Source organism: Alligator sinensis, unplaced genomic scaffold (assembly GCF_000455745.1).
Source record: "Alligator sinensis unplaced genomic scaffold, ASM45574v1 scaffold647_2, whole genome shotgun sequence".
Lineage (NCBI taxonomy): Eukaryota > Metazoa > Chordata > Crocodylia > Alligatoridae > Alligator > Alligator sinensis.
In genome coordinates, this window is record NW_005841832.1 from 4,292,928 (window position 1) to 4,305,354 (window position 12,427).

The window sequence follows — 12,427 nt, forward strand, 5'->3', positions numbered from 1 at the left end:
TGGATTATGGGAGTGAGGGAATAGGGAAGGGGGCTTCCCTGGGTGTGAGGGATCCCAGACACCTGGGTTCTGCCTCCCTCCCTCAGCCCCAAGCATAACTTGTGTTATACCACATGACTGGCATGGCCCAACAGGCCCCATGCCCCTCTCAGAGCAAGGACAGAACCCAGGTGTCCTGGCTACCAGCACCTGCCCTGCCCTAGTCCACCAGACCCCACCCTCCTCCCAAATCAAGAAGAGAACCCAGGAGTCCTGACCCACACCCTGGACAGATGGCAGCTGAAACAAGGCTGCAGGCAAAGAGGGAGGGGCTGGCAGGATTTGGGTGGCCAGGTCCCCTACCCCAGTACCTCTCCTGGGGGATGAGGCTGCACCCGGGACCTGGGGGATGTCTCCAGAAGAAATGGGGTAGAATTGGCGGGGTTGGGGTCAGGGTTGGGTGGAGGCAAGAGCCTGTGGGGGTTGGGGTGCAGTGGCAGGGCGGGACTGGCCCTCCCTACGCTGGGGCCCTGCCAAGCTGGGACTGCATCCATCAGCGCTGGCCCCAGCTCAGCTGCCTGCATCTTCATCAAGGTCGGACGGCATTCTCCTCCCGCCCTGTGCCACGGGCTCCTTGCCCAGGGCAGCCACGGGCCTGACCAGACCCCTGGCCAGAGTAGTCCAATGGGCCCATCTACCTGGACTGCACCTCTTCCCTGCCCTGAACCAGCTCCCAGGCCCACCCGGCCCAGTCTCTTCATGATGTTGGGTGGTGCAGGGGAAGGATCCAAGAGCCTTGTTTCTCATTCCCTGGGAGCCAGATGCCTCCTTGCACACACCTCCTCACAGCCAGGCCTCCTCACAGGGGGCCGAGGCCTGCATCTTGGCCATTTTGGGCCCATGAGCAGAGGTGTTAGCTGGCCTCACAGGCCTCAGGGCTGGTATGGAGCCAAGCAGTCACCTGGGCTTCAATTTCTCTCTCTTCCCTTCTCTTTCCCAACTCTCTTGCCTCTCATCTCCTTCCCCACTTCCTCTCCCATTCCCTGCAACCCTCCTTTCTACCCTTTCCCCTCTCCCATGGCTATTTCCACCCCCTGCCCCATTGCAGAGGGGTCTGCGAGTCCCTGCGAGATGAGCCTGTCTTCCGGCCTCCCCGCTGCCGCTAGGATGCTCTTTGTTCTGGCCTTGGCCTGTGCCAGCCCCTTCCTGGACCTGCGCCCAGATGGGCCACGCTCACTGAACGTGGCCATCATCTTCAGCGGCTCCTCCTATGCCCCTGAGAGCGCCCGCTTATCACCCACTGCCTTCCGCAACTTCTCACTGGAGGTGAACCCTGTCTCAGTGCTGCTGAATGACACCAACCCGCGAAGCCTGATCGTGCGCCTGTGTGATGTGCTCTCCTCCCTGCGCATCCATGGTGTGGTCTTTGAGGACGACACAAGGGCTGAGGCTGTGGCCCAGATCCTCGATTTCATCTCAGCCCAGACCTCTGTGCCCATCATCGGCATCAATGGGGGCTCCGCCATTGTTCTCACGCCCAAGGTGAGTGGTGGGGCCCTGGCACCTCTCCTGCCACATGTGCTCCAGTCACAACCCAGAACAGCTCCAGTTCAGCCAAACCCAACCCAACCCTATTCCTGTCTGTTAGGGTCCACCAGGCCAGGCAGCCTAGTGGATAGAGCCAGAAGTGGGATCAGGGATGGTTGGGGTAGGGATCAGGAAGTCAGGAGCCAAATACCAAGCCAGGGTTAGAAGCCGGGAATCAGAAGCCGTTACCAAATCCAAGGGACAATCCAAAGGGCGAGGTCCAAGAACAAGCCAAACTGGGGGTAGGAGCCAGGAAACAGAGCTGCAGGGAAATCCAAAGCCAAAAGCAGGGCCTGGAACTAGGACAGCCAGGGATGTTGCTAGGTCAGGAGGTGCTCAGAGACTGGAGACTAGTGTGTGGTACAATAAGGCTCAGGTGCTGGAGGAGATCCTTAAATCAGCCCCAGAGCCATTCAGGGGGAGGGGGCTGGGGGTCAGTTGGCGTTGATTAATCAAGTGGGTCAGCTGCACTTACCAAAAGCTGTAGGGCAGGAACCTGGCTGAGCTTTACAGAGCTGATCCAGGCTGTAGGGCAGGAGATTTACACTGTCACCACAGCCCTGGTTCTAGTTTACCCCTTCACAGCAATACCTAAACTCATCTCAGCCCAGCCCCCATTTGCCACAATCCCAATCCATCCCGTACCCAAACTCAACCTGATTTCATCACAATCTAAACCCATCCTGCACCTGACCCAATGGATTCAAATCAAATGCAACCCAGCCTGTGCCCTCTCAACCAGACCCAATCTCATCCTAACCCAACTCAACCCAACCCTGAGTCACCACGATCTCCACATTCAACCAACTCAGCCAAGCTATTTCCAATCAAACCCAAATATTCATCATAACTAAGACTCAGTTCAAGCCAACCTAACTCATTGTGATTCAAGCTCTTCCTCCACCTGATGCATCTCAATCCAAGTGTAGCTCAGCAAAATCCATGTCAGCCTAAATTTAGTATGATCCAAAGACAGCCCCATCCTAGTGCCATCCAACCCAATAAGGACTGGATCATAGGCAGTCTGGCCTAATGATTGGGCCACTAGGGGAGAACAGGAGCCAGGAGCAGAGTCCAAGTCACTAGCCAAATCACGGGTCAGGAGTCAGGGACCAAGTTACCAGATCCAAGGGAGAAATGCAGAGGCAGAGTCCAAGTCACAGGCTGGGTCAGGAGGCAGAGACCAGATCACTAAAGCTGAGCAGAGTTCCCAGAAGCTAGAGTCCAGGGGCCAGAAAACCAGAGAGTACAGGATCCAGGGAGGCTTCCCACAGCAAGCCATCAGGGAGAATTGCTGCCTGGCCTCCAGCCTGCTGCCAAAGGTGGGCTTAAATGGGGAGCCTGCTCTCCCCAGCAGCTAAGCCAGACACCTTAGCTGTGACCATCTGGTTCCTCAGCCAGGGTGAGGACCTGTTACAGCCTCAGGCAGGTTTGGCTAGCTGGGCAATTAATCTGAGCCAGGCTCTCTGTCAGCACCCCTGGCAGACCCCAACCGAGCTCAAACAAACCACAACCCAACCACTGGATAACCAACCTGACCCAAACTTATTGGGATCTAAAATCACCATGGCCTCAGTCCAAGCCCCAGCTCCACACAACCAAATTCCAACCCAACTCCATCTGAACCCATCTTGGTCTTCACCCAGGCCGGACCTACTGAATCAGCTCATCCCAACTCACAATCCCAACACACCTCTGATCCTACCAAGTCCAGTCTCTGCTCAACTCCCCCAGTCACCGCTTACCCTGAGTCCAACCCAAAACCCACTTATACCAGTTTCAGCCCAACCCAACCCAGAGCTGAAAGGCAGCAGGGAAATGAGAGTGAGGGTGGCAGTAGGGTAATGGGGTTGGTTTTGCTGGGCACCCTCTATATTCATGGCGGGAGGGGGCTGCAGGGCAGGGGCGAGTAGCACCAGGTCACTGTCCCTGCCTCAGGCAGGGGGGTTGAACTAGATCACCTCTGGAGGTCCCTTCCAGCCCAAAGTCTCTATGATTCCACCTTTCCCGCCCCTCCCTAGGAGAAAGGTTCCACCTTCCTGCAGCTGGGGTCCTCAACGGAGCAGCAGCTTCAGGTGATTTTCGAGGTGTTGGAGGAGTACGACTGGACAGCCTTTGCTGTCCTCACCACACTCTTCCCTGGCTATGAGGATTTCATCGACTACATCGAGGTCCTGACTGACAGCAGCTTCATTGGCTGGGAGCACCGGGGCGTTATCACCCTGAACCTCACTGATGATCCTGACGGCTCCCGCCTCAAGCGTCAGCTGCGAGAGATCAGTGCCCAGATCCGCCTGCTCTACTGCTCCCGGGAGGAGGCCGAGAGCATCTTCCGGGCTGCCCGGGAAGCAGGGCTCACTGGGCCCGGCTACATCTGGTTCTTGGTGGGGACCAACCTGGGGGGCACTGACTACCTGCCTGAGCACCTGCCAGTGGGGCTGTTCACAGTGCTGTCAGCCGGCTGGAGGGATGACCTTCATCGCCGGGTCCACAATGGGGTGGCCATCATTGCCAAGGGGGCTGAGGCACTCTTCCGGGACTATGGCTTCATCCCCGAGTTCAACAATGATTGCCGGGCTCCCAACATGACCCAGATCCATGACAACCTTCACCGGTCAGCAGGGGTTTCAGGGGAAAACAGGGCTTGACCTGCGAGGGGACAGGGGGATGGGGCAGGGGTGAGAAAATCAGGTCAGGACCACTCATGGATTAGAGAGCAGCTGATGAGGTGGTGGTAGGGGACTTTCCCCTCCAGGGGGTGCCAGCTGTAGGGGACACTGGCTAACTCAGGGGGTGGGAATAAGGCATGAGAGCTGCATGTTGGAGGTGCGGGTCTCAGCAGGGTGGAAGAAGGATCCCTGGGCTGGCCTGGCTATGGGTCAAGAGTGCTGGGCAGAGGAGAGGCACAGAGCTAGGATGGGGGACCTGAGCTCCCACTAATGTGTCCGCCTCCCTCCCCAAACCAGGTATTTCATGAACATCACATGGGGGCAGAAGGATTTCTCCTTTAATGAGGATGGCTACCTCATTAACCCTTCGCTCGTCGTCATCTCCCTCAACAAAGAGCGTACCTGGGAGGTGGTGAGTGCATGTCTCCATGTCCCGACCCCTGACAGAGTCCCACCCAGTACAATCCACGGGAGTATGGGGCCAGTCTGGGGAGGGCAAAACTGGCAGCTAGGATTGTGGGTCCAAGGTCAGGCATCACAGACCACAATGGCATCTCTGAGGTCAGTGCAATGTCATGGATTGCTGACGATGAATGACTCCCCAGGGGGCTGGGGGGATGGTGAAGCCTTTACTAGGGGGTGGGAGTGACGTGTCTACACCCGGTGTAGGTGGGGAGCTGGGAGCACCAGATCCTGCGAATGAAGTACCCAGTGTGGTCGCGCTACGGCAAATTCCTGCAGCCGGTGGACGACGACCAGCACCTGACAGTGGCCACACTGGAGGAGCGCCCATTTGTCATCGTGGAGAACATTGACCCAGCCACTGGCACCTGCATCCGTGACTCTGTACCCTGCCGCAAGCAGCTCAACCACACCGAGAGGTGAGTGTGCCACCAGCTTCCCCCCAAGCAGTGCCCGCCCCTTACCCACAGCTACCCCTCCGCCAACATGTGCTGTCCCCACCTGTTGTGAGTTTCCCCCAGCAGTGCCCTCACCTTGGGATTCCCAGGGCTCTGAGCTTTGCCATGATGGTGCCCCCCCCCCCAGGAAGGGGCTCCTGTATCATGAGCTTCCCTCACAGCCATACCCCAGGGTGGGCCCTGCTTGTTCTCCCCATCCATTGCAGTCTCTGCTCTACTCCCCCATCACAGCTATTCCCTGGACCCAGTGCTCTTTGAGAAGAAGTGCTGCAAGGGCTTCTGCATCGACATCCTCAAACGCCTGGCCAAGACCGTGGGCTTCACCTACGACCTCTACCTGGTCACCAATGGCAAGCATGGCAAGAAGATCGATGGGGTGTGGAATGGCATGATTGGGGAGGTGAGAGCTCACCACCCCCCAAGCACAACCCTGAACTCAGGAGTTCGGGCTCCCAGCCCCGCTCCTTCAGTTAAACGCTAGACTCCACCTTGTTCCCAAAGCTAGGATCCTGGCTCCATACTGCCTGCTCTAGCCCACAAGTACCCCTAAAGTGGCAGTACAGGGGTGGAGGAACCAGCCCTCTTGAGGCCCCCACAGCTTTGCAGGAAAGTCAGGGGGTGCAGAGCTCCAGTAATAATCATGGACACCTCATATCTGCCAGGGCATCTTTCTGCTTCTGCCTGCTCTGCAAGTGCTTTCCTTTAGTGACCCCCCAGAGCACTGACTTGGCCTAGCCCCATCCTCCCCTACTAGCCCTGCCCCAAACCCTACCCTAGCTCCTCCTTTCCTCCCAGTATCCCTAGTCCAGTCCCAGTCCCACTCTGCACTAGCCCCATACCTCTTCACCCTTAACCCTGCCCCCAGCACTTCTGCCACCAGCCCTGCTCAGCACTAACCCCGCCCTGTGGTGCAGGTGTTCTATGAGCGAGCGGACATGGCCATCGGGTCACTGACCATCAATGAGGAGCGCTCTGAGATCATTGACTTCTCTGTGCCCTTCGTGGAGACTGGCATCAGCGTCATGGTGTCCCGCAGCAACGGCACCGTCTCCCCCTCTGCCTTCCTGGGTGAGTGGGGATGGGGCAGCGCAGCAGGGGCACCATGTGGGGAGGGTTAGGGTTAGGGTGCTGTTGGGCATAGAGCCCATCCCAGCCCCTGTCTTTCACCTCTGACCCGCTCCCAGAGCTGGGGAGGGGACCCAGGCATCCAGGGGCTGATTTCTTGTCCCCTCCCTCTCAGAGCCCTACAGCCCGGCCGTCTGGGTAATGATGTTCGTCATGTGCCTCACAGTCGTTGCCGTCACCGTCTTCATCTTTGAGTATTTCAGCCCCGTGGGCTACAACCGCAGTCTTGCTGCTGGTAAACGTGAGTCTCACCCCCTTGACTTGGCTCCACCCTGGGGTGCGGGGGAACAGAGGTCTGTGGGGCAGGGGTGAGAGGCATCAGCAGGGCTGGGGGGAGCCCAGGCAGGGGCAAAGGGGCTGTGGGGCAGGACCAAGGAGCACCAGCAGAGCTGGGGTCAGGGCACCCCTGTACCCCACTCTTCCTGAGCCAACCAGTCCCTGTGGCTTACGCAACTGTGAGGCATCTGTCCCTGTGGTGCTGGGGACTGATGCCATCCCATGATGTTTTGCAGGTGCTGGGGGGTCAAAGTTCACCATCGGGAAGTCAATCTGGCTGCTTTGGGCCTTGGTGTTCAACAACTCGGTGCCGGTGGAGAACCCCAAGGGTACCACCAGCAAGATCATGGTGCTTATCTGGGCATTCTTCGCTGTCATCTTCCTGGCCAGCTACACAGCCAACCTGGCTGCCTTCATGATCCAAGAGGAGTACGTGGACACTGTCTCAGGGCTCAGTGACCGTAAGGTGAGGGGCAGCAGGGGAACCCATCGCTGCCAACTTTGCCCCCCCCAACAAGCCCTCCACTGCCAGCATCACCACCGCCCGCACCCCTCCTCCAACATCTCAGTCACCTCCCCCCGTCTGTCCGTCTGTCTGCCTGTCCGGGATGGCTGTGCTACGGCAGGTTCCTGCCCCCGGTTGTCCTTGCCTCAAGGTTTTTGTGTCTGGACATCTAGAAAGGAGCTGAGAGGCTTCTCAGTGAGTTCCCAAAGCTCAACCTGTCTCTTTCCAGACCTGTCTGTGGACCTGGAGGCTTCTCCTTGGTTGACCCCAGGTGCGTCTCCCTTCAGAAAGCTCTAGAGATCTCATCCTTTCTAGCAGAGTCTGTTTCTGTCTGTGGTACTTTCTGCCTAGGTTGCTGCCCAAGAAACCATGTGAAATCTGCTAGTTCTTCATTACCTCTGTCAAGAGGACTAGAAAGCTTGTCTCCTCGCTTTGCTTTTGTGAGGTCTAGAAATCTAATATCTAGCTGCATTCTGGGTCTAGAAACCTCTAGAAGTCTTGCTTGCCCTCAGTCTGCATCAGCCTAGGAAGTTCTAGAAAGCTTTATCGATGTTGGCTCTAGTTAGGCCAGAAAAGCTCTAGAAACCTGCTGGATTCTCTGTCCGCAAAGCTCGAGAAATGTGCTGGGTTCCCGGTGTAGAAAGCTCCAGAAATCTGGGTCGTCTGTCTGGAAAGTTCTGGAAAACTTGTGGTTTTCTAGCACTGTGAGCCTGGGGAAATCCATTGCGCTTTTCCTCCCATCTGGGCCCTGCTGCCTGACACCGTCTTCACTTTCTCTGGGTGTGTCTAGGCCGGGTGTTGGTTGACCCCATCCCCAGCATGTGCTCACATGGGCCCCTGGTCTCTGGATGGCTGCGCCACGTGCCAGGATAGAGAAGAGGGGCCTTTCGTGACACTGGGCTGGGGAGAGGCTTAGCCTGGAAGAGCTGGCTCAATGGCTATCAGGGCCAGATCCAGGGCAGAGCCTGGGGTTGCAGAGAGGCAGCTGGAATTAATATGGGCCCTTTACCTGGCTGGACGGAGCTGGGCCAGAGAGACCCAAACCAGCCATGGATGCAAAGCTAGTCAGCACAGCCAGGAAGGCCTGGTCTGGGCATTGCCAGTTGGCATAGAGCAGGCAGGTCCTAAGGAAGGAGAAGTCATTGGATAAGACATGGGTCTCTGACTTTCGATTTTGATTTTCTTTTGTGTCTCACAGGAAAGCCATTCACCACTACACCATTATAGGTGCTGGGGGTGGGATGTGGACTCAACTTGCATCACCAGGGTATTGTGTCCTGTGGCCCTTGGCCATATCAAGGCTTTGCTGTGTGGCTAAGAATGGGTCAATCAGGACTGACCCAGGCCAGACTGGGACCAAGAAGGGTGTGATCCCTCTGCCCAAGCACACAGGTGGGGCAAATATCAGCGGAGGGGAGAACTTCTCAGGTTAGGCAACAAGGTCAGATGGCTCCAGACTAGCTAGGGATACATCTAGAAGAGTGAAGTCTGAGCCAGGTCTAAGTCTGGTCATGGGGCAAGAAGCCTGAATCACTTTGGGATTGAACTGGCTAAGTTTCAGGATGGAGGGGTTGGTGGGACAGGGGGCCTCTGGCTCAACAATCAGTGGGTGTGGTATGAAGTCATGCATCATGCGCCATCCCCAAGTTGGGGAGTGGAAGTAACTCATGTAGCATGGAAAGCATCTGGTAGTCCCCCGACTCAGGGCTGTGGCTAATCTCAGGTAGAGGCTCATGAATGGTACTGGCTTTGTTGGAGGTGGAGGTGGGGGAGGTTCCCCTTCCTCTGAGACATTGGGACATTGGCCACATCTCAGGATGGAGGGCTGGACTGAGGTACACTGATGCTCCTGCTGGGACTAGATAGCCAGAGGCTGCTGGCTGATGAGTTTTGCTTTGCTACTCAGGGTCTCACCGGTCACCAAGGTCAGGGTCAAGAACGGGTTGTTCCCCCCCATGTCAGACTGGGACAAGCTGTGGGTGCTTTGCCTTGTCCGTTGTGCAGGTCATGGTCCTTTCCTAGGATCTTCTGAGCACGTGTAAACAGATGCCTTCCCTGTCGCTGCAGGGAGGCCACTGGCAGCTTAAAAATTGTTCTTCAACTACTTAAGTTGGTCTAATAAAAGATATCAGATTCACCCAAAGAACTTTGTCTGCCCTTGTCTCCCCAGGGCATTTACAGGGTGGTGCTGGTGCTTGGGGCTTGAGGCCTTGTGATTGTGGAGAGGGGCATTCATAGCGGGGATTTGGGACAGAGGCCTGGACTTGCAGACCCTTTCCAGTCCCATTTTCCTGTGTTGTAGATGGATGGTTCCCAGCAGTGAATCCAAGCAGACCCTGTCCAGGCTGATCTAGTTAGTGGATCGAGCCAGATTCAATCAGGCAAGATCCACAGATCTAGATGGATCCAATGAGTTCCTGGCTCTCCTCGTCCCTCCAGTCTGTCCCCTTTCTAGTCATTTCTCCTTCCTCCTCCTTTCTTCCCGACCCCTGAGTGGCAGCCCCAGCTCTTTTCACTGCTTTGATCCCCCTGGCAAAGTGAGGATGACAATAGTTTGATGGGAGTCTAGGGAATATGGCCCTGTGGGGCCTATGAGTGATGCCTTGTGGGGTGTTCTGGTGGTACCTGTCCCCACGGACCAGTAGATGATTTCCTGTGGGGCGTTGGGCATGTACCCGGCCCCATGGAATGTTAGGTGACGCCCATGCCTCACAGTTCCAGAAGCCACAGGACCAGTACCCCCCGCTCAAATTCGGCACCGTGCCCAACGGCAGCACTGAGAAGAATATCCGCAGCAACTACCCCGACATGCACACCTACATGGTGAAGTACAATCAGCGCAGTGTGGAGGATGCCCTGCAGCACCTCAAGTCAGGGTGAGTGGGCAGGGAATGGGGCAGGCCCTTGGGAGAGGGTCACCCAGGGGAGCCAGGGTCAGGGCAGGGGACATGGGAAATGGGGTGGGGTTACAGGGGGAGGGAGGTGACCAAGGGAGAGGGCAGGGCTGGGTAGGTGGAGGGTGGCAGGGTTGGAAGAGATGGTGTGAGCCAGAGTGGGCGGGGCCAGAGGAATAGGGGGTGGGGCCAGGAAGAAGCAGGTGGGGTGGAGAAAACAGGAGGCAGGGCCAGGATGGAGTGGATGGTGCTGGGTGGCAGGATTAGGGCCAGGGATCAGGGCTGATCTGACTTCCCTTATGCTCCCTTCCCCTCCCCCTGGGTCCTGGCCCCATGTGTGTTTCAGGAAGTTGGATGCCTTCATCTATGACGCAGCGGTGCTCAACTACATGGCGCGCAAGGACGAGGGCTGCAAGCTCGTCACCATTGGCAGTGGCAAGGTGTTTGCCACCACGGGCTATGGTATCGCCCTGCAGAAGGGCTCCAAATGGAAACGACCCATCGACCTGGCCCTGCTTCAGTTTCTGGGTGACGGTATGTGACCCATCCTGGATACCTGGGTCTCATCCCAGATGTGGGAGGGGGCAGAGACACTGGGCTGAGAGCCAGGACACCTGGGTTCCATCACAGTTCTGGATCCTGGTCTGGCATCCTGCCTGGTCCTGATTCAGCCCCAGAGCACGGCTGTGGGGTGCAGCGGGGTTTGCTCTGGGGGTGGTTCTGATCTCTGTTCCTGGCAAGGGCTGGGACTGAGGCCCAACTCCAGGAGCAGGTGCTGCCAGCACAGCCTTCCCAGCTGAGAAGCAGGGAGTGGGGCCTGCTCAGAAACCAAGGGCATGTGTGACCTGCATCACAACCCAAAGGGGCATGTGACTGGCATCACAACTGGTGTATGGGCATGTGATGTGCATCACAATGCGCCCGTATGTGTGATGGGCATCGCTGCCTGTGGGGATGTGTGGTTGGCTTCACAGCTAGCTTGGGTGTGTGTGATCAGCATCACAACTGGAGTGTGTGTGTGTGTGTGTGTGTGTGTGTGTGTGTGAGATTAGCACCACTACCTGGGCTTGTGTTCCAATCTGAGGCTGTGGGAGATCCAACTCTGCAGGCACAATGCACCTGGTGTGGGTATTTCAGTGCAGGTCCCTCCTTCAGGGACTCAGCCATGAGAGACAAAGACATTCCCCAACCTGGACAGGACTCCTGGGTTCTATCCCAGCTTAGAGAAGTGAGTCGGGTCTAGTGGGAGGGGCTGGGATGCCTGAGTGCTATCCTCCAGGTGCAGGAGGTGAGTGGAGATGGGCAATTTAGGGCATGGGGGTGCTGGGAGCCAGGCCTCCTGGGTTCCATCCCCAGCTGTGCGGCAGGGCATAGGTGTCTAGTAGTGGGGAGTGGGGCCTGCTGCTGTTTGCCTGGACACCTGGGTCCGACAAAGCCCCTGTCCCTTGTAGATGAGATTGAGATGCTGGAACGGCTGTGGCTATCGGGGATATGCCACAACGACAAGATCGAGGTGATGAGCAGCAAGCTGGACATTGACAACATGGCGGGTGTCTTCTACATGTTGCTGGTGGCCATGGGGTTGAGCCTGCTGGTCTTCGCTTGGGAGCACCTCATCTACTGGAAGCTGCGCCACTGCATGAGCCACGCTGGTCGCCTTGACTTCCTCCTGGCCTTCAGCAGGGTGAGCACTCATGCCTGCCCAGCCAGCCATCTGTCCCTAGGCATCTGTCCATCCCCACACACCTCCTTCCATCCACCCTCCTTCCTCCATCCTGGCCCCTTTATATGTCCATCCCACATGCCCCTTCTTCACCCCCACACCCCTCCATCCTGCACACATCCTCCCTCTGCCTCCCGCCTGACCTCGCCCTGCACATGCTAGATACCATAGGCAGGCTGACATTGAGGGTGGTCCTGGGAGCCCCATACAGCACAGACAGTCCCCAGTCCCATGCCCTTTTCTCTCACAACACCCCCAACCCCAGCACTGCCCCTCCTGCTTCCTACCCTTCTCCCAGAAAGCAGCTCCTCTTCGCCTTCCTCTATCTTTCATTCCCGCAGTTGTCTCCTCTTTTCAGGATTCCCTTCCCCCATCTCTGCCCTTGCAGACCCCTTTGCAGTCACCCCAGGACACCCCCTGGGGCCCCTTCTGCCCACACCTCCAGCTCAGTTGGCCCCTGCTGTTCCCTGGGCCCCTCAGGGTGAGTGACAGGTCAGAGAGGGCAGCCCCCAGCATCACATCAGCCTGAGGGGAGCCTGGGAAAGGGGGCCAAGCTCACAGGCAGGCCTCAGCCCCATCATGCTACCTCCAGACTCTCAGCATGACCCATCCAACATTCCCAGAGGTTCCTACCCTGTGGCACTCTCAAATTCCCTCCCATCCTGGTGCCCCAAACCCACTTTTAGCCTCCCCCATCCCAGCCTGGCCCCGTGTCCTGCCCCACCCTCAGTCCCATTTTCCCTTTCCAA

General features: G+C 57.4%; 1 protein-coding gene across 1 annotated transcript in view; it reads left to right on the top strand.

Moving 5' to 3' along the window:
• The first annotated feature begins 6 nt into the window (after positions 1-6).
• Positions 7-12,427, top strand: part of GRIN2D (glutamate ionotropic receptor NMDA type subunit 2D) — a 16,714-nt gene continuing 4,293 nt past the window's right edge. Inside the window, exons 1-11 of the mRNA XM_025197022.1 lie at positions 7-1,521; positions 3,588-4,180; positions 4,533-4,647; positions 4,905-5,116; positions 5,387-5,555; positions 6,070-6,223; positions 6,396-6,521; positions 6,793-7,022; positions 9,777-9,937; positions 10,302-10,489; positions 11,407-11,639. Of these exons, the coding sequence (XP_025052807.1) occupies positions 664-1,521; positions 3,588-4,180; positions 4,533-4,647; positions 4,905-5,116; positions 5,387-5,555; positions 6,070-6,223; positions 6,396-6,521; positions 6,793-7,022; positions 9,777-9,937; positions 10,302-10,489; positions 11,407-11,639 (3,039 nt within the window). The 5' untranslated portion in view covers positions 7-663. The remainder of the gene's footprint in view (positions 1,522-3,587; positions 4,181-4,532; positions 4,648-4,904; positions 5,117-5,386; positions 5,556-6,069; positions 6,224-6,395; positions 6,522-6,792; positions 7,023-9,776; positions 9,938-10,301; positions 10,490-11,406; positions 11,640-12,427) is intronic.